Below are 27,749 nucleotides of genomic sequence, written 5' to 3'. Positions count from 1 at the left end.
CTTGGTGCCTTGCTCTCAAGGGGATGGAAGGCTGCATGGGGTGGGAGTGGGGTTTTACTCAGCTCGGGCAGTTTTTCAGTTCCATCGGGGAGGGAATCTGCTGATTTTGTGACTGAAGAGACTTGCATATCGGTGAGGGACAAGACTGGAACAGGGATGGATCCCCCTCCCTGATGCCCTATCTCAGATTCTCAAAATCGCATGTGATGTTTGTGTATCAGGACATTTCTCAACTTGGGGGGTGGGGAGAAACCCCACTCTGGTCCAGAGTTTCAGAACAGCTCAGCTCTCCATGAGGCACCAAGATGAGTGGCCAGATCTTCAAAAAATCTGCCAGCAAGTGTTGAGAGGGGAGCTGAGGGTTCTTGTAAATCTATCCCTTATTTTGACACCTGAATTCTTTTCAAAATATGGCCCTGATTGCAGGCAATGAGCACTTGGAAATCGGTTACCGCGAGTCTATCCCTGCCTGTCGTGGATACAGGACATCCCATGTATATGTGCAACATCCAAACTGACGTGCGGCACATGGGACAGCGCTGCTGCATGAAGCAACAGATCAGTTGTGAAGCCTGAGATGGGAGCATCTGACTTATCTGCCTGCAGGAGAGAGGAAGGGAGAATCTGAAGTTACATTGTAAGGAGCAATTTGTGAGTATGAAACCTCCCCCACAAATCAATGCTCTTCACAGAAGCACAACAGGAACCATTGAATAGCAAAGAGCAGGCTGCAGTATTGACTTTGCCGTGTTATTTGTTATGTTTAGGGCATTCGCTGCAATGATTTATTCATCCTGGGCCACAGGACAAGGTTTACTCGTTATCGGCACCCACTGTCCAAGGTGCTGGAGGCTGGACCCCTGAGCTCCAGCTGGGCTTTCCAAGTCCTGCAGGATCCAGATCCCTCCTTTGTTCAGAAGAATATAGATCTGAGAGGCCTCATGGCTTCTCTTCTCCAGCTGGAGTCCGGGTGGAAATGTGGTGGACTGCCCCTCTGTGGGCCTGTGAAGAAGCAAAGGGTCATCGCACTAACCCTGGCCAAGTCTCCTGGCCTTCTCACCTGAGCAGTGAGGGAGGGAGCCACTCCAGTGCCCGTCCAGCTGGCACATGCGAGTGGAGTTGCCAATCAGTCTCCGTTTCCCCAGGCAGCTATAGCGGACGACAGACCCTACCGTGTACCTATCGCCTGAGATCTGGGAGTGGGGCGGGGAGCCAGGATGGCCACAGGAAACCACTGAAACAAAGAGAACAACATTATGGCTTGCGTTACTATTTAACTGCAGGGGACGAGTGTTCAAAAGGAAGGTGCAATGGATGCAGCTGCAAAACACTCCCATTTTGCACCCACAAAGTGGAATTTGCAGACACAGAGCAATCAACAGTTATGGGCCAGACCCCTCAGTTGGTGTAAATCAGCATAGTTCCATTGACTTCAACAGAGCCTCACCAATTTACACCAGTTGAGGATCTGGCCCTATGTGACCTTACATGAACTGCCCATTGAAATCTTGCATACCCTTACTCCCTACTCAGAGGAGCTGGCAAGAGTGTCATGCACCATTGAGGTGCTCAAAACAGAGTTTCAATGGTGCACAAACCTGGCACTGGTCCCTGGGGTGGATTTCACCGGGGCTGGTCATGTAAACGTTTGCACAGGGGCTGTCCCAGGTCTGTGCATGCAAATACCCAAATGCACACGTGAAAAAGGATTTTCCAGGCATACACTTTGCACATTCCCGTGAACATCCATCCCCTATTAAAAATGAATATTTACACACACACACACACGCACACACATATTCCTTGGCAGTATGGGATTCTGTCAACACATAGCCGTATTAGATGCAACGTCACACCTGATGAAATTACTCTGGCAGCTTGTAAGAACCGCTCGCCCTATGATTGCTACTAAAAACACTGTTAACAATAATCAATTGGTTTATTTAGCTTAGCTATTAGGGTAGATGAAGCTTGGCTATTCACAAACAAGCTGACAACTCTAAAGGCGATTAAATATGATCTGATCTAAAAGAGTCTTTATGTGAGGGCCATTAGAATTTCTGAAGGGAAATATCAGCAATGGATGCATTTCCCCCTTCTGCGTAGGTGGAATGCATGATGTATTCTTCAAGAAAAAGAAAAGGGTGTGGATGTTTATATAGAGTACGTGGGCACTGAAAGATACTGACACAGAGCTGTGACTAAAACCAATGCCTTTTGCAAAAGAAATTAGTTTGATAGCTAATAAACTCATACTGAAACTAACAAGTCAATAACGGATACTCCAGCAGACACATCTAAGCTAAACATCTGTGACCGTACTGGGGGTTGTAAAGCATTTGTGCAGACAGTTGGAACAAATTTCTTCTGTTGTGCTAGATTTTGCTGTGGTAGATCTCACTTACTGTATCAGAGTCCCTCTTCCACCCCTTAAAGAACAGGTTTTTTTCCTTCTCTAAAATACTCACTAGCCAAAATGTTCAAACCTGGGTTACCTGAAGGTAAGATTCCTGGGTCTACATTTTAAAAAGTGAGTAGTGATTACAGGCGCTAAATAAAATTAGTCTGATTTTCAAAGGTGGTGAAAACACCCATAAAATCCTCTGAAGTCAATGGAAGCTGTAGGTGCTCAATGTTTTTAAACCACAGGACCACGTTTCTTTAGCTCCTTGGCTATGGATGTCAAGAGCCCGGCTTGAGGCACCCAGGTATGAGAAGGTTGGCGATTTGATTTGAGTGCCTGTAGATTCTAAGGTAAGTGGTTATCACTTGTCAATTTCCCATGGCTTGTGCAGCATGCTTATAAATGTAAGATGGTGACATGCTGGTAACAAAGGAAAAGAAAATGTGCCAAAAAACTAGTTTTTATGACTTGGTGGGAAAAGGATAAATAAAGGAATTTAAAAAGATTGAGGCTTTGGAACAGCTCAGCTGAATGAAACTTAAGGGGCTAGGTAGGAGAACTGATTGTCTCCCTCCATTTCTGACTGTTTGATCTATTTGTCCTGCAAGGTACAACTCCTGAACAGCAGATGCACCAACGGCAAGTAAAAGAAATCCTAACGATTTTACTCTTGAAGAAGGGATGTAAACACGAAAATCAATAACCATCGCTCATCTGGAGCTGGTGTGTTTCCCTTTCGCCTCACTTGCCCCCTGTCCCTACCACATAGCCTTTCTTCCTTGTTAAGTGCTTTGTGGGTTTCATGGAAAATTGACTGGCTCCACTGAGGAGACTTTAACTGAAAGGTTATGTCTAGCTGTGCAGGAAGTGAGCACATCCACCAAGAGGTTCTGCTTTCTCTATCTGCCTGAGCAGCTATATAATTTGCAATCACCTTTACCGGGTTACAATGACCCATTTGGCTGCTTTGGATTTTCTGTTGGGGACCATTAGGTGCATGGTGAATTATGCCATTTTCTCAGGGCCTAATCCAGTGCCCATTGCAATCAGCGGAAAGACTCTGCAGCCAGGCCCCAAGTGCAGTGTGAATTAGTTGCTAGTGCACTGGTCTGGGACTCAGAAGACATGGGTTCTATTCCTGGTTCTGCTGCTGGGTGACCTCAGGCAAGTCACTTTGCCTTTCTGTGCCTCAGTTTCCCCATCTGGAAAAAGGGGAGAGTGATACTGACCTCCTGTGAAGTGATGAGATCTAGTGATGAAGAGCTAGGTATTACTATCATTACTAGTCCAGCGTCCCCAGCTGCCTGACTAGAATGGACCTCCCGTACTGTGTTACAGATCTTGTATTGATGGGGTTTGTACACTGCCTCTCCCCCATTGTACCTAAGCACCATAGGATTGGATGATGCGGTACTACTTGAAATTTGCCATTATTGTTATAAAATGTTTTTCTTATACAGTGTCTCATCCTGCCTGGTTCCAAACGCCAATTTTGGGGGTTATATGGGTCCAGACTTGGTTTGGGCTCCAAGTTCTTGGGTCTAATATGCTTTTAAGGTGACAGCAGTGTGTGTGTGTGCACGCACACAGGTGAGCTATCAAGCACTCACAAGCAATAAGACACCGCAGGGTGTGTTCCCTAGGCTGCACTGAAGGCATGTCTCACGAGACAGAAAGAGTTCTCCCGCACCTGAGCAGCGCACCTCGAACCCAAACTGCACATCCTGGAGTGCATTACGATGGTTGTTTTGATCAGTTCTGAGCGGTGCGGCTACTGGCTCAAAACCACACAGCTCAGAGTTCCCATCTCCCAAATCAGACTGCTCCCTTAACCCAAGCCTTGGCACAGCATCCCATATCTTTCTTCACTGTGCCTTTACTTATAAATATCTGTAACTAACTTAAAGGCAGCAAGCATTAACGCTACTTTAAGGGGAAAAAAAGTCTACAGCATGACTCAAGAAGCGAGTCCTCTGGAACATGCATTTTGCAAAAGAGTAAAAGCAATGAAGGTGTTTATTTTGATACTGAGCTGACGTTGCCTTTCTCCAAAGACATGTGAGCGAGTGGGTGTGTGGAAGTTCGGATGTATATGAGCTGTGCTAAATCTGCTGTGGCTAATTACATGCTGCCTTGCTATAAATTCCCCGTCTGGTTTCTACTGGAGAACTGATGCTTCTCTTCACCACCTACCATATTGTCGCTGCAGCGGAATGGGGTCAGGAATCCAAACTCAAAGGCGTCTGCATTTCATTGGTGGGTGAAAGGATCCCCATCTAATCTAATCTCTCTCTAGACCATATTTTTTCCCTTCTAGGGGCACCATCCAAAGCCTGGTGAAGTGGATAGGAAGATGAACACTGACTCCAATGGGCTTTGGATGAAACCTTGTAGGCATCATTCAGCTAAAGAGTGATGGAAACCCTTTGAGATGAAAGGCTGCAATGGATCATTTGAGTATGACTTCTTTAGCAATGCCCTAAACAAAAGGGTTATGCTCTGAACAACTTACAAAGACACTGTGGGAGGGACCGGTCCCAAGTGCCATCCCCCTGACAGGAAAGTACATGTGTGCCCAATAAGTAATATCCATGGCTGCATTGATATGAGACAGTTGTTCCAAAGCTGAATCTGTGAGGACCACTTGGCTGCACTTGACGGATGCTGTTTTCCAGGTGCCCGGGGTCAGTACAGTTTACAACTGCAAACAAATAACAGAAAACAAAAATACAAAACAAAGGGTGTAACAAAGAACAAAGGACTCTCTCAAACAAGGAGAAAAAGGGGAAGAAATCTCAAGTCACACATTCTGCAGTTTGGGTTCTTTCTTTTTTCTGTCTTTTAAAAAAAATCAAACAAAATAATTGGATTTAAAAGAAGAGATCATCTTCTGGGCCTGATCCTGCCATGTGACGTGCAGAGACAGAGCCTCACTCATTGGCTCACTGCAGGATCGGGCAGTTAGCGAGCAGGTGAGAAGAGCTGACTTTGCCATTGACCAGGCAGCAGTAGGGACAGAGATAAGTGGCTTGACAGAGTGTAGAGGAATGGAGTGCAGGGATGGGGAGGGGAGGGAAGGAGGGAATTTGGTAAGTGAACTTTTATGCTAATACCGAAGGAGGCAGGAAGCCCTGGAAATGAGAGGGAAGAGAGGTTAGCATATGGGAACATGACTGAGTGTTTCTGGGTCAGATCCTTGGCTGGTATGGATTGGTGTATCCCCACTGACTTCAGTGGGGCCTATCCTGATTGAGACCAGCTGCAGATATGGCCCAATGATTTTTTTTCTTATTAGCAATTCACACTTCAATAGGGTGGTAGGGAAGGGGGTGAAGCCTCAGGATCGGGATCAGCTCTGGGGTGAATAGGTGCAGCGCCCCTGAACTCGGGGGGGAGGGGTTGTATCTGCTTATGCCACATAGGAATGTTTGGCCTTCAAACATCACTCTTATGTTCCTACTGAGCTGCAAACTCTGCTTTATGTTGACTCATGTTGGCATCTAACTGGATTTCAAGGACCAGGAGTAACCAAGGATGTGGCACAGAGAGAAACAAAGTCCAACTCATCTTGATCACAGGGGGTGGCATTTGCACCATTCCTTCATCAGCAAAACCCCCATCACATCCTCTCTGTGCTTCCCACTTACACTCCCCCTGCTGCCTTCAGCGCACCATGTCAGCTGAAGGAATGACTAAGCAGGAAAAACAAAACACAGCCCCAGTCTGCAAGGGTTTTTCCCTGGGCCAGAGTCGCAGCTGGTGAAAACTCATGGAGTTCCACCCACGTCAACAGACTGACGTGACACTGAAGGTGACGGCACTGCACCGATTTACACCAGTGGAAGATCTGGCCCAGGGTTGGTAACTAGAAATCAAAAAGTTCACGATGAAAATAGAAGAGGAGTCCCCTGTTGGGGCTTAGCCCAGGGGCTCTGCTCCGTGCATGGAACAAACCCTTCTTCTACCTCCATTTCCCACGCAGCCCCTCTGATGCACCCACGTGCATGAGGAGGGGGAAGCTGAGCTGCTGCTATTCCCTTGTCACAACCCGGTTATGCCTGAAGGCATTTCTGATCCTTGGACTATAGCTCTAGCCACCCTCTACCCCTTCCAGCAGCAGCTTCCTTTGAAGGGACTGAGGCATTCATACGCTCCAGGCCTCAACCACAGTGGTCGAATGAGGACCAGAGGGAAGATGACTTACTGCGGCAGGTGGGCAGGGAGTTGCTCCACTGGCCGTTCGCCAGGCACTGTGACTGGGATGCCCCTTCCAAGTGGTACCCGATGTTGCAGACAAACTTGGCCACGTCGTTCAGGTTGAACTGGTTCCCCTGCGTCAGGCCGTTGGCTGGGTTGCCTGGGTGACCGCAAGTGATGGCTACAATCAGAAAGTGGAGACATTACCTCTGTGGCCCCCATGGTTGCAGAAAGTGAGCCTGGAAGGACAGTTCTCAAGCAATAAGGTCACCAAGAAAATACCACCATATTCCACAACAGCATCGAGGTCCATGTCTTTGGAATGACACTCATTTACACCTGCTGTGTTGTTCCTGCTGGGGGCATTTCCTAAGGGAGTTCAGCACCCAATTCCCACTACATTTCACTGTGATTTGGGCACCTAACGCCCCTAGGCTTTTCTGAAAATCCCAGCCATTATTATTAATTCATTCGCAGAGCACCCAAAGAGGTGCTAGGCACCACCCAGACATTCAAAGCCATGAGGCCCGATTCTTCTCTCGCTCCCCCTGGTGTAAATCAGGAACAACCCCACTGAAGTCCATGGAGTCACACTGGGCAGGGCCGGGGGGAAGAAGGGGAGAGGAAATAGATTTAACCGGAAGAAGAAAGTCAGGTACCTAGCTCAAAGAGCTTACAATCCAAATGGCCTGAGATGAGAGAAAGGAACATAAACCCTCCGGCTCCAGGGCGTAAATCAGCTTTTAACTGATGGGGGTTAGGAGGAAACCCAGAGTGTCTACTGCAGGATTTTCTCGTACCTTCCTCTGGCGCAGATAGGCCCCTGTCAGAGACAGGGTGCTGGGCTAAATGGACCAGGGCTCTGACCCACTGTGGGATGCTTATGTTCTGAAGATAATGCAAGGGGCAGGATGGGGACAGAGAGACAACGGACACACAAAGGATTATGTGGACAACCAGTAGAGACAGTGCTTGGATTTAATACAGGCTTGGTTGGCTCATGGCTGGTTGGCCTCCTACCCCCCTGAGAGAAGCATGGTCAATTAATAGACCCCTACAGAAACAAGTCTTAAAGAAGGATTTAAAGCCATAGCAACCCTACTGGAAGGAGTAAAGTTGGGAACCTTTACTCCAGAGTACAGCAGTATTTTCGGTTTGCAAAGCAAGCTTGAGGATTTTCAGCTAAGAGCCTTCTGGCCACGTTAAGAACATGGCATCCTTTGATAGTCAATAAGAAAGCAACATTGATTGGAAGACATAGGAATTGCCATGGTGGAACAAACTGATAATCCATTACCAGAAGTCCAGTGTTTTGTCTCCGACAGCAGCTGAGCCAAATGCTACAGAGGAAGGTGAGAACAAATAATATACCTGGTCAACTGGGCAAGACTATACCACGGGGAGAGAAATTTCTTCTGGACCCTAGCTGGTGACTAGTTTAGGCCTTGAAGCATGAAGATTGACAGCCTTTTGGTGCTACACAAAGCAGACGTCATGCTCTCTCCGAGGTATCCATGAGTCACCATTAGGGTCCTATTATAGCAGTTGTGAACTAGGTGGTGGATTCTTTGTCAACATAAAAAGGAGAGTCTCTCTAGACTGCACCTATCTCAAATTCCAGTTCGTACATAGCATAGCAACTCTTGTGGAGCAGGTTTAAGAAAAGAAACATTAACAAGACAGGGAATTATGATGGGATAACACAATGCCCCACTTCTATATAAATAATGACGCAGCCTCAAGGCATCTATTTTCAAAACCCAACATTGCTCCATTTTAATTACTTTAAATGCATGTTACCCCAAAGGGCTGCTGTAGTTTTAATTACTTTGAGGCCATCTTTTGAATATCAGGCCCCTGCACAGGATGCTCTGAATCCACAAGCAGCCAAATCAACTTTTAACTGCCAAAAAAGGAAATGAAGCTAAGCTAAGCAACTGAAAGTCCCATTAAGGCCCCTGTGTTTGAAAGGTAGGTCACCAGTGCAAAGTGAATTGATGCAGTCAGGCCATGGGACCCGCTTCATTCTAATGGGCTGGGCGTATAGACCTTCTGTTGGATTGGTTCCATGAGAAATCAACCGATCCATGAAAAGGCATGTGCTTTACAAATGCTGTGGTTTAATTAATCTAACTGGCTGAAGGTGTGGTTTGAAAATTCCCGCCAGTCAATAACAGTTGGCTACCCAGCAATCTGACTTACTGGCCCGGGCTCATTACTCACCTCACGGACTAAATGTGTTTTCTGCTTCTCATTGTGGTTCACAGATGGCTAGTAACGATGAACCAAAATGTTGCAGCTAAACACTCGCACACTTTGGGTGTATTCGAAATCTGGTATCAGACCCTGAGTGCAATTTTTATATGACTGTTATCCTCATAACAGAATGAAGGGAAAAATGGGTGCAAACGGCTCTGAATTTTGGAGCACCCATAAAGTTTTGCAGTTTGAGCCCATCTCTAACATTAGACTTGTGTCGGTGTTATTTATTGTTTTGCAGGGCAGCTACTGGCTGCTCTGTATCTTGCTTTGAAATGGATGTTGCTATCATATCTGAGCACATAAAGTTATAGCAGAGATAGAGGAGGTTGGAAGCAAACAACTGGCAAACCAGGATATGAAATATATGGACTGCGTCATCTGTTGATAGGAAGATATTAACATCATAGTCAGAAATCCAGTGAATTATTTCATTAGCTTATTTACTGAAAAGAAAAATTAACATTCTGAGCAAGGTGACTCCTAAGAATGTGTCATAGGATAGCGACTAATTCTCCTCTCACTAACACCTGTGTAAATCAGGAGCAACTCCACTGATGTCTATAAAGTTGCCCAGGTGTAAATGAGGTGAGAATCAGTATTTTGAGCCAGATTCTGGCCTCAGGTCTAAATCCAGACTAGCATCATACATTTTAAAGCCAGAATGGGCCATTATGATTTTGTCTCCTGCAACACACAGGTCCAGAGAATGTCACCTGTTCACCCCCACATCCAGACCGATACCCAAGGGCAGAGATCCACCCTTGCCATGGAGGTTTTTCTATAAGACTTCAATACAGTTTCTCCAGTTTGATACCAGTGGAACTGAGATCAAAATATAGAATGGTATTATTCCATTCCAATGTACCACCCAGGACATGGTCCTCTGGCACAGACACAAGTGCAGCAACTTCAAAAGCCCTCATCAGTTAAAAATATATGAAGAAAAATAAAATAAACCTAAGAAAAAGGTGAGAGAGTTTGTGGATCTGACACTGAAATGTGCACAGAAAATCAGTGGTTAATATTTCAAAACTTGCCACTCACACTACACATACAAAGTATTTTCTTGCGCATGCAGGTGAGATATTTGTGCACACAAACACACATTTTGCATTCACAATAGTTGTGTGCTCCTGAGGGAGGCAATTTGTGAAAATCTGGCCACAGGTATTTTAGCAACGGGAAATTCTTTGTGCAGTAGGGATCTCTTGAACAGATGGTAGATTAGAGGCACAAAATCAGCAGGGGGACAGCTCATAAGAAAGCCCATAAATCACAAGTTAGCAAAATGAGGATGCTCGCTTACACAGTTTGCCAGTCTGATTTTGTTCCCAGCACGGTGGCTGAAATCACCCTCGCTCTTTGGAACGCCCTGAGAATTAATTTGTTTGCTTCTAATTCAGGGCATCTTTTGGAAACCTGATTACATTTTATTCTCTCCCTTTTTGAAATGAGTTTTAATGCTTGTGAAAGGTGCCAGATTCACAGCCCTTGAGGCTGGTGCTTGGCTAAGGAGAGGACAGGCGGTTCAGAACGGGCTGCAGCCAACGTTTCTCATCCATGTGTTTCAACTTTGAGCCGGAAGGACCAGCTGCAGGCTTGAGATGGCAAGTAGCCTCCATGCTGACTCAACTCCACGGCAATGCAACACGCCAGTATCAGTTCAGAGGGGCACGGGGGATTTTTTTATTGTAGGAGATAGGAACAAGACTGAGACTCTCTTCCCAACCTCCAATCATTAATACAAGCCTAGCTGGCAATCATTTCTCACTAGGGCTGAAACCTCAACTAATCACCTAGATGCAAAATGCTCCCTCCCTAACCGGCTCCAACCAGTCCTTCCTTGCTTGTTCAAGTGACTTTTCCCCCAGTTGCTCTCTCAGTCTCTGAACTCCTAGATGAACAATGGCCTGACACTTCCGCCTCTGTCCCTTCAATAGCAGGGCTAAAGAAACCTGACAACATACTTACGCACACAGACAGGAGTTTTTCCAGACCAGTGGTGGTCCTGCTGGCAGATCCTCACCGACATCCCAATGAGGCGAAAGCCAGGGTTGCACTGGTACACCACGCTGCCTCGGTAGTTGTAGTTCTCTCCGTTGATCTGCCCGTTGACGATGGGGTTGGGTATGCCGCAGTGCCCGGCTGGATGGGGCACACAAGGGAATCCTTTCAGAACTGTGAGCACGCAGGGGCCGGTGGCAACAAAGCAAAGGACTTGCCATTTCGGGATATGGGGTCTGACCCAAGGCCTGTGGGGCCAATGGGTGTCTTTCCACTGACTGGAATGTGCTTTGGGGTCAGGCATTTCCTAAGAGGGCGAAGGGGCCTAGTCCCCGCAGTAGTAAATAAAATAGCAACAAATAAAAATAATGTATCACTTTTATAAACCTCTTTCATCTTCACAATCCAAAGTTTGTTACACTCATCGATCAGCTGAGCCTCAAATCCCATTTAAACATGTGCTTAAACCCCTTTGAATTCAGTGGGAGTGAGACTTAAGCACATGCATAAATTCTTGAATGGGGTTCTGGTCTCTCATTCCTTTGTGAAACATAGCTCATCACTTTACACAGATATCACTCCAGCACCTACCCAAACATTTCACTTCAGTTCCACTCCAGAGCCCGTTAGCCATGCATTCCCGCACACGTGACCCCACCAGCGTGTAGCCAGTATTGCAGGAGAAGATGGCCGTCGCGCCGTAGATGGTTAAAGTCCCAATCCTGTTCCCGCTGGGAGGCGTTGGCAGGTCTCCACAGGAGATAACTGAAAGAGATCCCAAAGTATGCAGTGAGGAAGAGCAGCTGGGGGAATGCTTTGGAATGCAATGTAGTCTGTGGAACGAATTGTCACAAATTATTACTAAGGCCAAGAATTTATCAGGATTAGAAAAAGAGGATTAGACGTTTACATGGCTAATGAGAACATCCACAGTTGCATGACACAAGATGAAAACATATGGGGTATAAACCCTCATGCTTCAGGACATAAGCCAAACTCTAACTGATGGGGATCAGGAAGAAACATCCCCTATGGACTGGTATTTCCATAATTGTTCAGTATGGGATTTCTACAGCATCTGGCAATGGTCAAAGTCAGAGACAGCATACTGGACTAGACAGTCTGATGCAGGTTGGCAATCTCCACATTTTTGTATTTCAGATGCCTTTTGGGTAGATATACAGAGGTAGCTGGGTGACATTTAATGGCCTGACATATAAAGGAGGTCAGGCTAGATGATCTAATGTTCCCTTTTGGGCTTAAACTCTATGAATCTATGAACGTTCGGGCAACCAGGGTTCTAAAGAAACTATGAAGTTGACATCAGAAGTGTGACCCCAGAGACATTTGTATTTATTCCCTTCCAGTGACTGCCAGATCAGCTTAAAAGTCAAAAGATATATTCCAGGGAAGGTGCCCAAAGTTTGTATGACATGCCAAACTTCCCCAGTGATTGGGGGGAATGTGTGGATCCAAAGTTTAGTTATCACGAGCTTTAGACTGAGGTCCCGCCCACAAAGTTCAGATCTGACCCTCTTCAAGCTTTCTGTCTGGCCAGTCTCTAATATTTTCAAACTCCCTAACGCTTCCAACTCAACATGAGATTTGAGGATTGAGCTGGGTTCTTTCTGCCTCCTCTCTTGCCACCAAGATTCTGCAATTGGAATTTAGCTGACAATGCTCCTGACGAGGCAGAATGGGAGCTCACTCACTCCCAGAACAGGTTGAGCCCTGAAATGCCAACAAGAGCAAAATCTTGCGTCCGACAGTGAAGTCGGCAGCTGCATCTCCAGACACAAAGGTTGAGTAAAAGTGCCATTTCGAAGGTCTAATTTTTCTGTCTCTATCTGCACTTAAGGAGAGAAAAAGACCTTTCACAAAGGAAAGATCTAAAACACAGCAGTTGCATCAGGACAGACAGGATGCCTGGAGGAGTCACTTAATTCATTTGCCAAGAGCATTTTGATTTACAGATCTACACAGTTTGCTCTTGTAAACTTGGCATTTTTGTCAGATTGGAAGTTCAAGTATGATTTTAAAGTAGGGGGTTTTTTTTGGTTTTAAATGCAAAGTTCACTATGGCGCTAGTGACAGCTGGCTGGCTGGGATCTGACAGCAAAGGATGGACAATTGCATTTGGGTCCATGTAGAGCTGTTCTAATTAAATTAAGAAGCAGATCAACATGTGGTCCATCCCTTGCTCCTAGCTTCCTTCTACTTGAGGAATTTGGCAGCTCAGCAACTAAGGCAGGGGTAAGGGTAGAGGTGCATGCAGGGGAGGGGGCTTGTGGGCTGGGTGGGGAGGAAAACAGATTCCTCTGTGAGATGTTTAACACTGCAGTCTGCCCAGGAATAGGCCACTGAGATTTGCCATCCTTACTTTTACATGTTGGCATAGGGTCACCTATGCTCCACGTCCCATTGGCCTGGCACTTGATGACCCGCTGGCCCGTGTAGTAGTACCCAGGGTCACAGATCAGCATGAGCTGGGCGTCGTACTGGTACTGGGTCTCGTAGGTCAGCCTCCATCGGCCATGCTCCACCATGATGCTGTTGATATCGGGGCAGGTGACAGCTGAACAGCCACCACAACCGTGGGGGAGCAAAGTGGGGGGGAAAAAGCAGAAACACGGGAATGAATTCAGGATTTCGCTTTGGGGCTCCTTCTGCCTCAGGGCTTGTAACAGGGTGTGCTGGTCCTTTAAGGAAGGCTTCAGCACCAGCCCAGAGCCGGAAATTCTGGGGGACGTAGTTTCTAGGTATGATGGGAGTCGGTGGCTTGGCAGCAATGGATGCTGGGAAGGGGAGAGAGGATGCCTGCTGAGAGAGAGGTCAGGGGAAAGAAAGCTCTTTCACGTCTCTGTCCCCCACTCCCAGCATGCATTGCTGCCAAGCCTACAACTCCCAGGCATTATTTCTCCCAGAAGTGCCTTGTCCTGGGCTGAAACTGGACGGAGACTGTGCTGGGCCTGCAGCCTCCCTTAAAGGGCCACCACACCCTCTTTTTAAGGGCTTCTTCCGTCCTTTGCCTGAATATCTCATTTTTACCTCTGAACAGAGCTAATTACAAAACAGCCGACGATAACCTGTGAAACACAGTGGGTTAGGGCTTTGCCACTTAGGGGCTGTCCATAAGTTACGTAAGGCATTGGGGCGGGTCCTTAATTTTTCTGGTTTGTTTTGTTGTTACACAGTGTTACAAGGGGCAGGTGGGTCTTGAAAAAAATCACCCCAAAAATGTACTGTGGAATTCACGAACAGCCCCTCGAGGGCGACGTCGTAGCTCTCACCCACACGTTCCATCCAGCAGTGGGGGCAGTGATGCATATTATTGAAGACCAGAAACAAAGCCATAATGTAACGTTCCCTTGGCTGGAGAGCCTTTTAAAACCACCTCGCGGATAAGGTGACCAGACCCAGCTGGGGGCTACTCACCCACGCACTGCGGAGGGATGTTGCTGTTACTCCACTGCCCTGTTTGCAGACACTCTGTGGTGGACTCTTCTCCGGCCTGCAGGTGGAATCCCTGATTGCAATGATAGACAGCTTTGGTACCCACTGTGTACTCCTTGCCAAAGACGATTCCGTTCTTTGGGGCTCTGGGCACTCCACAGGAGATAGCTGGGGAGGGGAAAAAATATTGCCCTCTGAGCTGAAATGTTGATAGATGGTTAATTAATAGAACTGGGCCCACTCCAGGTGCCCCCGCTGGTGGGGATTTCAAGCCAGGTCAAGGATTCATAGCTGGGCCGTGATGGACCTAACCTCCCAGATCCAAACCACTCCTAATTTTGAGATTTCTGAATCCAGATTCAAACTCAGTGCTGTGGCCCATCTCTAATAAACGCAAAGGGCCGGATCCTCAGCTGGTGTAAATCAGGGCCGCTCCATTTTTCAAAGTCAATGGCGTTACACCCCGACCTACATTTTATACAGTGCCTGTAATTCTAAATAGATCACAAAGTGCTCCACCGTTTTAACAACAGAGTTGCAAGACTAAATAAGAAAATGACCTTTGTATTTAGATCCATAGCACCCCGGACCTCAAAACGTATTCCTAGAATTAATTAATTAACCTGTACGACACCCCGGGAGTATATAATACAGAGAATTGTATAGTTTAGTTGTGGCAGAGGCAGGACTAAATTTAGAGTTACAGGCAAGAGGGAAAAAATGGTGGTCAGATGACAGGTGAAATCAGATGGAGCCAACAAAGTGGAGTGAGGCAGGGAGGCTGTGCAAGGTGACTGGAGCTGCAGAGGAGAAGGCTCTCACACTGTTATTGCTAAGGAACTCACTGTAGTAGCCAGAGGGAATGGTTTGGTGGTCAGCTCGGGGTCCAAGAAACAGAGATTCTATTAACCCTTTCCATTCAAGGACTTGTGGGGCAGGATTCCACACCCAGAGTTAAGACAAAATAGCTAGCTTGAAGGGGACACACCAATTCCTCTTCATTTCACCTATCCAAGTCCAGGCAGAAAGGGGCACCCATCCAAATTCTTCCCGATGGGGCCCTGCTTCCCTATGGGTCAGGTTCTTGAAGCATCAGGAAGAGGAAACCAATCCAAACGTAGCTCCAGAACCTCTCGGCTCCTGGGATGAATAGGTCACCACAGACAAATGCATTATGACTAGCCTCTGTCCCTATTGCTGTGTTTTGTAAAGGGACCTGCTCAGTGCCACAAAAATAACATTTTACACACACAGGACTGCAGAATGGGGGACTCGCTGCTCTATTCAGCTGCACCATACCTAATGAGTGGGGGGAAAGCTCCCACTGAAAACCAGGAAGTAAAGATGGGTAGAACATGGCTCCATCCCCATGTACTCCGGGTAACCCAGTTGACCTCGTGATGACCACTTTACTACACTAAGCATAACAGATCATTAGAGGCGAGGCTGCCCTTGACAACTGGGTGCCGCAGTGTTGAGAGCCCTTCCTGAATGAGTCTATCCCAACTGATTTCTGGGCACTCCCCCCTGTAAAGTGAGAGGCTGCAGAGATGGTGTCCCTAGCCTCTGTTTGCCAGAAGCTGGGAATGGGCGACAGGGGATGGATCACTGGATGATTCCCTGTTCTATTCATTCCTCTGGGGCACCTGGCGTTGGCCACTGTGGGAAGACCGGATACTGGGGCTGGATGGACCATTGGTCTGACCCAGTGTGGCCGTTCTTATGCAGTGTGGTGGGCTGGAGTTCAAGGCCCTGAAAGTGTCTGGCTTAATGGGGCAGCAGGGACAGAGAGAGAGAGAGCGTTTAGAGGGTTTAGAAAGGGGGCTGATCCTAGGGGACAGAGGGGAGTGGACGCAGAAGCTTGTCACCCAAGCAAAAGGCAGACTGGAATGGTGTGTGTCCGTGCTCTGAGCTTTGTACAACACACTGCATGTCATGCTGATCTCTTCCCGTGCCCACAGAGCTGGAATATTGGGCAAGCAGAGGCTGTCTCTCAATCCCCTTTTCTTCATTAGCATTCACTGTGGCTGCAAAAGTGGTCTGGGGCTCGCCTCCAAATGTAACAAGCGGGTTCCTGCCCCACTCCTCTCGAGTCTGGGTTAAGATGGCAGCTGGTCCATTTGGATTGATGACTCAGAGCCCACCCGTCTGGACTGGCGTAGGACAGCAAATGGGAATGGAGAGCTTGTGCAATGTTACGCTGCTGTTAGAAAGCAGCCAACAGAGCCTCGCCGCAAAATGCCACCACAGGCTAGGGAGGTGGAAGAAGATAACAGGACTTGTAGGAACTGCCGCTTTGGGATGGACCCCTGCACCAAACAATGGTACATGTGGGTGTCTCTTTTTAAAAGGGTCTAAAGTTAATGTATTATGCGAGTGACCATCCCTAGAGAAAGAGCTTCCTCTGCTCAGCCACTGCGTGGCCAGACTCAATGCACTTTGCAAAGGAGGGCTTGTAAAATGGGGAAACTGAGGCACAAAGACTTCCCCAAGGTCACCCAGTGGCAGAGCCAAGAATAGAACCCCAGTTCCCTGAATGCCACAGCAGTTCTCTAGCTACTAGATCACAGTTGCCACATTCAAGCTTCACCAGGATGGGCCCCCCTCTAGTGGTGAGAGGAATGTCCAGTCGTCCTCCTTCCTCCTCGACTGTGATAAGGGCCCTGCTATGCTAGGTGCTGTATAAACACACAGAGAGAGACAGCCTTAAAGAGGTTAAAAGCCACGCAGACAAGGCATGCAATGGGAGAGTATTGATCACCATCCTACCGGTGGGGAACTAAAACACAGAGAGGTGATGTGGCTTGTGCAAGGTGTCACTCGAGGAAGTCTGGAAGAGCAAGTCACAGCCCACCACTTCAGCCACACAACCAGCCTTCCTCTTATTCACCCAACAGGCCATGAAAGGTTGCAAAACTCAGAGCCAGTCAGGAGAGTGGCTTTTTGTGATACGGGCCCCATCGGGCGTTGAGTGGACAGACCCATCACATTTCATTCCGCATAGACCTGCCATTGGTGGCATGGCTTTCCACCCTTGCAGGTGCAAAGCACTTTCATCTCATTACCAGCACCTGAACCACTCAACGCTCCAGTCTGGAAAGCAATTAAGCAGCACCTAACATAAGCTGGTCTTGCTAATACACGTGGGTAATCCAGCAAACACGTATTAGCGGGATCAGGCATATCCCCGGTTGAAATGATAATCGCACGTATGTCACTTCAGCGAGCTAAGGAGCTTGATGAATCCGGCTAGGAGACGGGGTGTCTAGACAAGTTGCCATGCTGAATACCAATTTCATTCAGAGGTGAAAGACGACGGTGCTGGAAATTCATATCATTCTTAGCCTGTTAGCTGTCATTTGGTAATCACTTTTTTCCACACATTATATCTGATCAAAGCAACTCAAGAGGTAACCACCAAGCCAATAGCTTTTCCTCTGGTGTCTACCTCACCCTGTCTGCCTCTCAGAGTCTAAGAGAAAGAGGAGACAAGGAGATGGTGGTGTTTAGGGACTTCGCCAAAAAGAGAACTCTCAGAAGTGAAAACACTTAGGGACCGACCCAAAGCCCATTAAAGTCAGTGCAGGTACGTCTACACAGTAAAAAAAAATAGCAAACCCCACGGCAGCGAGTTTCAGAGCCTGGGTCAACTGACTCGGGCTCGCACTCCAGGACTACCAACAGCAGTGTAGACATTCCCACTTGGGCTGAGCCTGGGCTCCAAGACCAAATCCCCAGGCCGGGTTTCAGGGCCCGGGCTCTCGCCCAAGCCCCAACACCTACACTGCTACTGCTGTTTTTAGCTGCTGCAGGGTCTTGTTTCTTTGCGACGCAGACCTCCCCTGAAAGTCTTTCTACTGACTTCATTGGGATTTGGATCTGAGCTTTAGTGTGTATGGAACCAGAGAGTGGAGACTGCTCCATGCTTTCTGCTGGTGCAGGTATCCTTTAGCACCAATGCCATTTGCAAACCAGAGGACCTAGTGGCTGAGGCAAGGTACTGGAACTGAGCAGAACCAACTTCTGCCACAAGCCCCCAGCATGACACAAGGATTATCATCCCCGTTTGGGGAAACTGAGGCACTGAGCACTTAAGGCGGGGCTTTTCAAAGGTGCTGAAGAGAACTGGGTGCCCACTTTCCACTGAAACTCCAAGAGACTTGGAGACATCATTCCCTAAATTTCCTGTGAAAACCTTAAGCTGGGTATCCCACCAACCTTAAGCTGGGTATCTCACTTCCCCCATCTGTAAAGCAGGGATAAGCATCCCTCTTTCTGCCCACCCTTACTCTTGGGGGGTGAGCACCACCTCCTGCTGGGAGTGCGCACAGCACCTGGTGCAATGGGGCTCTAGGAGCTAAAGTAATACACACAATAAATAATAGGGGAGAAGCGACACCAAAGCAACTAGCCACACGGACGTAATATTGGGGAGGGGGTAATGACCAGAGAAGAAGCACTAGAACAAAGGGGCCAGACTTGCCTCTCTGTTATGCTAATTTTACCCTGGGGTAACCCCACTGCAGTGACACCATGCGACCCAGAGAAGAATTAGTCCCATGCTATTTATGGCCTTCTAGCACTCCAGCCAGTTATTTCTTCTTGTTATGCTGGTTTCCTTGTGTCTCTGTAGCTGCCTGTTTGATTTTGTTTGGACACCTGCCACTGCATAAACCCTCTGTTGACACAGGGGGTAGTCAGCAATAATCCGGGCCATTCAGGCCAGATGTAGTTAAATAAAAAGTTCATTATGCTACTAATCCCCTCCGTTCCCCACAAAACCCTCTTCACCTGCAGATGGCCAGGCTGAAATGTGAACAGTCCATCACAGACGGCTGGCTGGGCCTTCGGATATTCCGCTTGCTGCACCACATGGGCTCTGGTGCCCTGCGCTTTGCAATGGAAGGATGTCCCTATTTGCAAATTTGGTATCCTTGAACAGAATGTGGGATTATTTAGTCTTTATTTACAGGTCCGGTGTGGAGCAGAGAGGCTTGGTTTTTGGGATTGCAGTAAACTTGCCATCTGCCCCAGCAGAACCCAGGTTGAAATGCAAGCGCCGCAATCCAGGGGAGTCAGAGAAGAGGACGAAATATTGGAACTCTTCCCAGGGAAAGCAAAGTCAGCATTTATCTTTGAGGGACCCATTCAGAGCCTAGCTCTCAGGATGCGGGGGGGGGGGGCACTGCCGGGGAGGGAGCGGGAAGGTATGAGAGCGGTGTTTACAGGAAAACGTGTGCTAGGGAAGGACACAGGCTCTGATGGCAAACTGCAAAAAGAAGGCAGCTTAAAAATAGACAGCGGAGGTAGAAATGATGCATTAGATCATCTTGTATTGTCCCCTCTGTGCCACTGCAGGATTGTTCCCCGCAGAATGTTCTGTACTAGTTCCATAAATGTCAGCCAGGACACAACAGCCAATGAAGATTGCTTGGAGAGGATGGGGAAAGGAATGGAGGATTCTGAGCTGGCAGAAGGGGGCTATGGGAAATGTCATTGTTAACTAAACCATGTGCTTATGGGGACCCCAGTTCCCATCCTCCCGACACGGCTGATTGTATGAGCAATTTATTCCATGTTGTGGGACGAGTTCCCAAATCCCTGCTGTGTGATGCTAGCTACTGGAAAAGAGAGATGCTGAGGACAGCCAAAAACAAAAGGTTGCCAGTTGGCTGAAAGAGAGCAACAAAAAATACGTGCTGGAGTTTATGTAGTTGTACTGGGCAACATAGACAAGCCAGCAATTGATCTCATCTCATCAAGGCCAGATGGGGGAGCTGCTACCACTGTGAATTACAGTGATAAGTAGCACTTAGCTAGTGTTACTTATCCAGTACTACAGAGCTCAAAGATTTTGATAATGGTGGGGAAATATGATTTGTATTTTAAAAATGGGGGACAAACTACAGCACAGAGTGGGGAAGTGACTTGCCATACAGAGAGACAAGGAGAGAATCCAGGAGTCCTGACTCCCAGGCCTGTACTTCACCCACTAGTCCCAAAGAATGAGCTTTCCCACAACTTCACCTATCTAATATTTGTAAAGATACCGGGCCATACGCATTCCTGCATACGCATTCCTGATGTAACTCTACGGAGTTGGTAGAGTCACACCAGGGAGGACTTTGGCCTGCTGTGCATTGATAAAAGAAGTAATCCAAATAAAGGCCAGATTGTTCACCCCATCATTGCTGGGTCTCCCTGCACGCTCCTGCTGCTTTACCATGAGCGTTTCACTGGAACATGCCAGGTGGCTACAGGGCAGGGTGCATGGCCGAGTCACACCCAGTAAATCAATCCACAGGCACATGCAATTGTTATTGGTGAAGCAGCTCCCGAGCGAAACTCTGCTCGCAGGCAGCATTTGACTTTCCAGAGCGGCCCCTGCTGCTTTAGGAACAGCCGTAGGCCTGGAATGACTCTGGAAGGAGCAGGCTTCATGCAGGGTCTGAGCTGCCAAGCTCTCAATAACACCACAGGGGCTTTCTGGCTTCCAGATCTTGTAGCTGTAACTAATGGACCACACAACACAGAGTCAGCTTCCATGGAATCACCGAGGGAGGCCGAATGGGACTCGGGGCCCCCCATCCCACTTTTATTGTCTTGTTGATGTCCACCTCGGTGCAGCTGCAGGACATGTCCCGCACAACCCAAGAACCAACACACTCTATATAAGTAAAATTCCCCCTGTCTTGCAGGAAGGGAGGAGTAGATCCTCAAAGGTATTTAGACACCTAACTCCCATTCAAACCAATGGGAGTTAGGCTCCTAAATACTTTTCAGGATCTAGGCTGGAGGGTGGTTTTGTTTTGTTTAATAGGAATGTGATCCCCAATGTAAATCGCCTTTTAGGGCAGGTAGCATCTCAAGTGGCCAATCTAGTAAACGCTCAGGAGTGTTACTATCCTCTGACGCAGCAACAAGGATGGTGGGACTTTGGTTTAGAAAGATTTCAACAAGTAACTCCTGCTTTCTCAGGTACCCGACAGAAATTCTTCACACATGGTTTAATGTCTCATTCCATCGGGATTCATGAGCTATGGTTGCTATGACAGCCTGCTGCTAACATAACTGTGTCGTATGCTCGGATTCAGCTGCTCTATTCAACTAACCGGCTTTTACCCAAGGGTTATTCACTTGTTTGCCCCAGCCCCGTCCCTTATCCGTCTCTTGTTAACAGCACCGCTTTCCGTGGCTTGGATTGCTGTACCCCACTCGCCCTTCTATTAGTACGAACTCTAAAAAGGAACTCAGGGCAACCAAACACAGAGCAGCCCTTGCAATTGGAGAGGGTGGGTCCCAGTGCAAGACCTAGCAGTCTGGAATGTCCGTATCCCCTCCTGCCCTCTGCAGTTGATTGAAAAACAAAGGAAGAAGTTAGCAACATTTTTGCAAATTTTACTCCCGAGTTTTTTGTGTCGAAATTTCAACCAAACAACATCACCCCGAAATGCTATTTATTGAGAAATGGTTAAAAAATAGAGACAATGTTGCAAAATTTCCCCTATCCTCCCCACACAGCAACTGTTTCCGTCAGAGTTTTGCATTTTGAAAGATGTAGTCATCTGGGTTTTTTTCCAAGTCCTCAGAGAAGCTAAGGTGTGAATGGACAGGATTTACAAAAGAGCCTAACACCCAGCTTTTTAATGGGCATTAGTCACCTAAATACCTTTAAAAATCTGGCCCAAAGTAATTTAGGAGCACAAGTGTACCTTACCCTCCTAAAACACTTAAGCATCTCTTGAAAATCTCACCCTGAACTATCCTGCTACTCCATGGGGTGAGGGATAACGCTAGTATGAGAACACCTTGCCTACACGGTACCTGTTCTCTGGCTAGTTTCCTGAGCCATCAATACAATGTTGATTCCCCAGCATTACATTCACTTGGATTCTTGGAACATTACAGGAAGAAACATTCAGAGCTATTGGAAAACCCCGTCAGGATAAAGAGGAGTGTTTTATCAACAGAGAAAAGCAGGGATGATCGTTGGACTGAAAACAGTGTGACAAAGCTCTGTCCTTGCCTCTGTGGGTCCCGCGTTTCCTGGTGGATTTCGCTAGCCTCAGAGGCTCACTGTGACCCTCCACGTAACCCTTCTTTTTCTAGAGACAAGGGTCACGGTCTACTGAGCCATTTTCATCATAAGCCAGCAAGGGAGGTGAGGAGAAATTATCCTTTCTTGCACAGTCTCTGTTGTTTCCCAGTCTCAGTGATTAATCAGGGGGCAAAAGGGGGGGGGGGAGCCCGGGCCCACCCTCTACTCCGGGCTCCAGCCCAGGGACCCTAATAGTATCAGCTATGGAAGCTGACCTTTTAGAAACATGACATGTACAATTCCCTGGGCTACTTCCCCCACAGCAGCCCTCACTTCCTCAAGCTCCACTTCCCCCTTACCTCAGGGCCTCCTTCCTTGTGCCTGATATGGTGTGTACTACTCAGCCTCTCCAACAGCGCAACTTCCTCCCACAGCTCCTGACATGCACACACCACCTGACTAACTGGGAGGCTTTTTACTAGTTTCAGCCAGCCCCTGATTGGCTTCAGGTGTCCCAATCAACCTAGCATTCTCCGTCTTCTGAAAAGTTCTTAATTGTCTTAATTGACCTGGAGCAGCTTTCATTTTACTTAACCTGGTACCAGAGATTTGTTTAGCCTGGAGCTAACATATCTATCTCCCACTACTTTTCCATAGCCATCTGGCCTTGCCCCGTCACAACAGGTACAAATACCAACAGCAGTGAGCAAGAAGGAGAGAGCTGGGCTTAAAAAAAATGGATGGAACATGGTGATGCAGCCGGTGATGTTCCGGCGGGAGCTTTTCCCTCTGATGCATGTGCAAAGCACCGTGTGCTTGAGACACATGATCAATAAGAGAGAAATTCACAAAGGACCATTATGTGCCCAGTTCCTACTGAAAGCCAGTTGGAGCTGGGCACCTGTCTGTCATTTGTGCCTTGAGAAATCTCCCCCTTAGCACACAATAATTAGCCTAGGCTGGGATTTTCAGATGTGCCTAAGGGAGTTAGGAAGCACAATCCTGCCACTGAAGCCACAATCCCATTGCAGGTCAAGGAGACCCATGATCCTTAGGTGCTTCTGAAAACCCCGCCCCAACCCCTAAAGCCCTCGCTCCAGGCTGGACTGTACCATGACCCAGTTCCTCCATAATGGTACACATTGCGGCACAGGCTTTGAACCCTGCCCCCTCTTCCCTAAGGCTTCAGAGCCTAAGCTCCAGCCGAAGCCGTAACATCTACCCCACCTCCTGGCCCCTTGCTCGCACTGAGTGAACATTCCCCACTGCCCCTACCTGCAGCCAGAGGCACCTAGCACGCAGAGGAAAAAGGGCCGCAGCAGTGCAGTTCTATCCAGCCCAAGCCCCCAAGCAAGCCAGCGCTTCATCTGAGCTCAGACTGAGGAAGAGCTCAGGGGATTGGGTGTCCCCTTAGTACAAACCCACCAAATGAGGGTAAATCCATCCTCAACATCGTACCCACTCATTATACTCCACACCTGAACATAGCCATGATATGAACAACATACCCCCATATCTCAATGTCTGTACTTTGACCCGTTAAACTTTTACCCCCAATCGGGGAGACTGCAGATTATGTATTCCTTACGCCACCCACTCCTAAACCGAATTTCGCACCCCTTGATAATCTGTACCTTATTCCCTGGTAACCAGAAATTTCTATGCTTAAAACTCTGCACCGTTTTCTTTTTACTTCAACGTCATCTTAATAAAATTATTCATTTGCCTTCTCCTCACCTTGGCACAGCGGGACCGCTTCACTCCAGTGGTAGTAGCCTTGAGGGTGCCTTGCGCACAGGGTACTGCTGTGGCCAGTGAGACGGTAGCCCGCGTCGCAGCCGAAACGGATCTCGCTGCCTGGCTGCAGCCCGGTATGGCTGAGAATCGAGCCGTGGAAAGGGGACGGAGGGAGGCTGCAGTAAGGAGCTGGAGAAGGGGGAAAATATGTCACACACACACACACACACACACACACACACACGGACATATCCTGGAACAAAAGAGGTGCCGTGTCGAGACAAATGCGCCTCTCTGTGCTTTGGTGTTAGACAGGGTTTGCTTTGGTACAAGAGCTTACAAGGAAAGAGACGGGTTGCAAAAAAATATAAAGCCAAAGGGGGAAATGTTACAATGGCATATAATCAGGAACGGGCATTATTAACAGCAATGCAAAGAACCTGTCCGCTCTGCGAGTGATTTCCAGCCATATTTAGGGCAAGACTGTACTGCTCCAGCAGCAGACCAGGGAGGGAACTGTGACTCAGAGACACACTTCCATCCTTGCTCAAAGGGGAAAGTAACGTGCTACACTGGTCTATGCCAGATGACTTCCGCTCTTTGCACCAGCTCAGCACTGCTGGCTGGCATGTTGGGGGAACGGAGTCAAGGCTCTGCCCACCTGCATGGGACCAGGAGCAGCTGCTCACAGAGATGGCCCTTACAGCACCGTGAGATGCAGCACCGGAGTAAGGGCAGCTCAGAGTCCTGCCCTCAGTAATTAAGGGTCTGACCCTGAGAGGTTCTGAGTGCCCCCAACTCCCACTGGATCCAATGAGTTTTGTGGGTGCTCAGCACTGCTCACGATGGGGCCTTGAGAGAGCTGTATGCAAGGGGTGGGGGTGTTCTTGAACACCGAGAGCATCTGAACGTGGCTGATTTCAGGTTCTGTTCCAAGCCGGCAGGGTTGGTCTGACGGTCACATGCCCTTTGAGCGAACTGGGGCCAGAACCGGAGCCATTATTACAAAGCACCACAGCATTCCAGAGTAAGCACTGAAAACGCTGCAGGTGACAATCCAGACGCTGCCGTGCTTTTCGGAGATTCCAGGGCCAGAAGGGACCACCGTGATCATCTAGTCTGACCTGCTGTATAACACAGGCCAGAGACCTGCCCCCAAACCATTCCCAGCACGGACCTTTTAGAGAAACATCCAATCTTGATTTAACGGTTGTCAGAGATGAAGAATCCACCACAATCCTTAGCAGATTGCACCAATGGTTAATTACTCTCATGGTTAAAAATGTGTGCGTTATTTCCAGTCTGAATGTGTCTAGCGTCAACTTCCAGCCATTGGATCAAGTTATACCTTTCTCTGCTAAATATTTGTACCCCATATAGGTACTATAATGACATCACTGCTTACCCTTCCATCGTTAAGCTAAACAGATTGAGCTCCTGAAGTCTATCATTAGAAGGCATGTTTTGTAATTCTTAATCGTTCTCCTGGCTCTTCTCTGATCCCTCTCCAGTTTAATCAACATCCTTCCTGAACTGTGGACACCAGAACTGGACACAGGATTCCAGCAGCGGTCGCACCAGTTCCAAATACAGAGGTAAAATAACCTCTCTAGTCCTACTCGAGATTTCCCTGTTTATGCATCCCAGGATCATATTAGCCCTCCTGGTCACTGGGTCACAGTGGGAGTTCATGTTTATCTGATAACCCACCACTACCCCCAAATCTTTTTTTAGAGTCACTGCTTCTCAGGATAGAGTCCCCCACATCCTGTAAGTCGGGTTGGGGCTATCATTCAAGTACTTTTTCTTGTATGGGAAGCTGGGCAAAACTCTCAATTTTGCAAGTTTTTTGGAGACAAAAACAGGTGAAACTCAGTGAGCTCGAATGAGTTTTGCTTTTGGTTTTTATGTTCTCAGTGGAGGTCCAGGTCAGAAATCAAAAAGAAAATGTTCACAAGCCCATCCCTAGAGGAGCAAAACCACCAAGATTTACCCAGCTCTGGAAATTAGGAGTAATGTCTAGTAATTAAATATTAATTGATTCATTTACTGAGTAATGGCATTTATTTATGACATTCACTCAGGGTCACACTCTAGTTTTATGGCCGTCATTAAGTAATTGAAATTTGCTAGCTTCCAAAAGATGCTAATTAATTTTGAGGAATTCTTAGTAAACGGTTAGTATCCAGTAATTGGTTTATGCTGGATGAGACATTAAAACTAACCCTGTTCCCTCTGACAGCAATGGCAAAACACCCAGTGACTGGAATGGGAGCAGGATTTTAGCCCCAGTATTTCCCTTTGGGTGCCATAATACAAGAAGTCACTCCTGAGTCACTTCTCATGCACCAAACGGATTCTCAAACAAGTTCCAAGTACTGTGCTTCTGATGCTACACACCAGACAGCTCTGAGCAGCCACACGGCCTCCTCAGTATTAGGATCCAATAACACACCATCAAAGTGATCTTGAAACGAATCATAGCTAGGGAAATGCTGTTTTAAGGACTTAGTGGTTAAAGAAGCTGTCCAATCAGGGCTTCAGATCCACATAACAGGTGGATAAAATTCCCCCCCCCCCATGCCAAGAGTCTGCAAAAAGCCTATGCTGTACATTGGACTTCAGTGGGACTCAACTCTACGCCTCGTCGAATTTTGTCTACAGACAGCTGTGAGGAACTAGTTTCGGGTCACTGAGATCATGCAACATTTTTCTGGTTTCGGTTCCCCAGGAAGGGTTCCCTGGAGTTTTTGCTCCCAACACCCCCCACAAAATAACTAAAGGTTTGATGCCCAGATATCACAGGGATGGGGGCATCAGAAATACAAAATGCAGGGTGAACTGCAGGCAAAAGCTGCACGGTTCCTTTGGAAACCCCAAACTGACCCAGTTTCCCAAACATCAGTGACCTGTGCAGTGAACTGAAAACTAGGCAGGCTTTGGGCTGCTCTAGAATGCTCTGTACAGCTGCACTCGCCCAACCCAGCCCTGCTCGGCTCATGCAGGAACAACACTCAAATGGGAAAAGCAAAGGGAGTTAGCCAAAGGAACAGCCACATTCTCAGGGGCCGGTTTCCAGTCTCTACTACGAACTCACCTGAGTAGCGGATTTTAAAGCCCTTTCTGTTGTATGCATGGTCGGAGGACCAGCGGAGATAGACCTTGTTCCCAGTGCTGGTTACAGTCAGAGGAGCAGAGTAATTCCCACTTAGAGACAACAGCAGTGGGCTCTGGCCAGCGGGACCTTTAGGGAAAGATCAGACAAGTGAAAGTTGGGGCTGGCACATGGCAACACCTCCCCTCAGCAATAGTCACTCCTAGCCTCACACACCAGGACCTGATCTTTGCAGAAGGGACACATGGCCAGACCTGTTTTTGGCCACACTGTGGGAGCTTTAACTTCCCCTTGAACATTGCTATTGAGTTCTGCGGGGCCAGCATTTCTCCCCAGGGCAGAACCTTCTGCACACTCACTGGGACAATGTGCAAGGGGTTTGTGTTCTGGGTTCAGCCATGCGGCTGCATTTCTGAGTGCATTAACGGAGCTGCTTAGCTGTGACACAAGAGAACCTGACTGAATACAGGCTCCTCAGCTCTCCTGCAAAGTGACACATCTCCCTGGTGTGTGGTTTAGGGGAAATGTCCTTGGATTGC

The 27,749-nt window shown here is 47.8% G+C and overlaps 1 protein-coding gene across 1 annotated transcript in view; it reads right to left on the bottom strand.

Annotated features, from left to right (window-relative positions):
- Nucleotides 1–27,749, bottom strand: part of CSMD2 (CUB and Sushi multiple domains 2) — a 544,659-nt gene that overhangs the window by 44,217 nt on the left and 472,693 nt on the right. The window contains exons 48-56 of the mRNA XM_084652534.1: nt 27,193–27,339; nt 24,096–24,284; nt 14,303–14,488; nt 13,248–13,442; nt 11,459–11,632; nt 10,835–11,008; nt 6,609–6,782; nt 4,917–5,105; nt 1,061–1,234 (exon numbers count right to left, since the gene is read on the bottom strand). Coding sequence (XP_084508660.1) covers nt 1,061–1,234; nt 4,917–5,105; nt 6,609–6,782; nt 10,835–11,008; nt 11,459–11,632; nt 13,248–13,442; nt 14,303–14,488; nt 24,096–24,284; nt 27,193–27,339 — 1,602 coding nt within the window. The remainder of the gene's footprint in view (nt 1–1,060; nt 1,235–4,916; nt 5,106–6,608; nt 6,783–10,834; nt 11,009–11,458; nt 11,633–13,247; nt 13,443–14,302; nt 14,489–24,095; nt 24,285–27,192; nt 27,340–27,749) is intronic.

The sequence above is a fragment of the Lepidochelys olivacea genome (assembly GCF_965140295.1).
Source record: "Lepidochelys olivacea isolate rLepOli2 genome assembly, chromosome: 19".
In the NCBI taxonomy this organism is placed as follows: domain Eukaryota; kingdom Metazoa; phylum Chordata; order Testudines; family Cheloniidae; genus Lepidochelys; species Lepidochelys olivacea.
The sequence above is the reverse complement of the archived record's forward strand: the minus strand, read 5'-3'. Positions and strand labels throughout refer to the sequence as shown.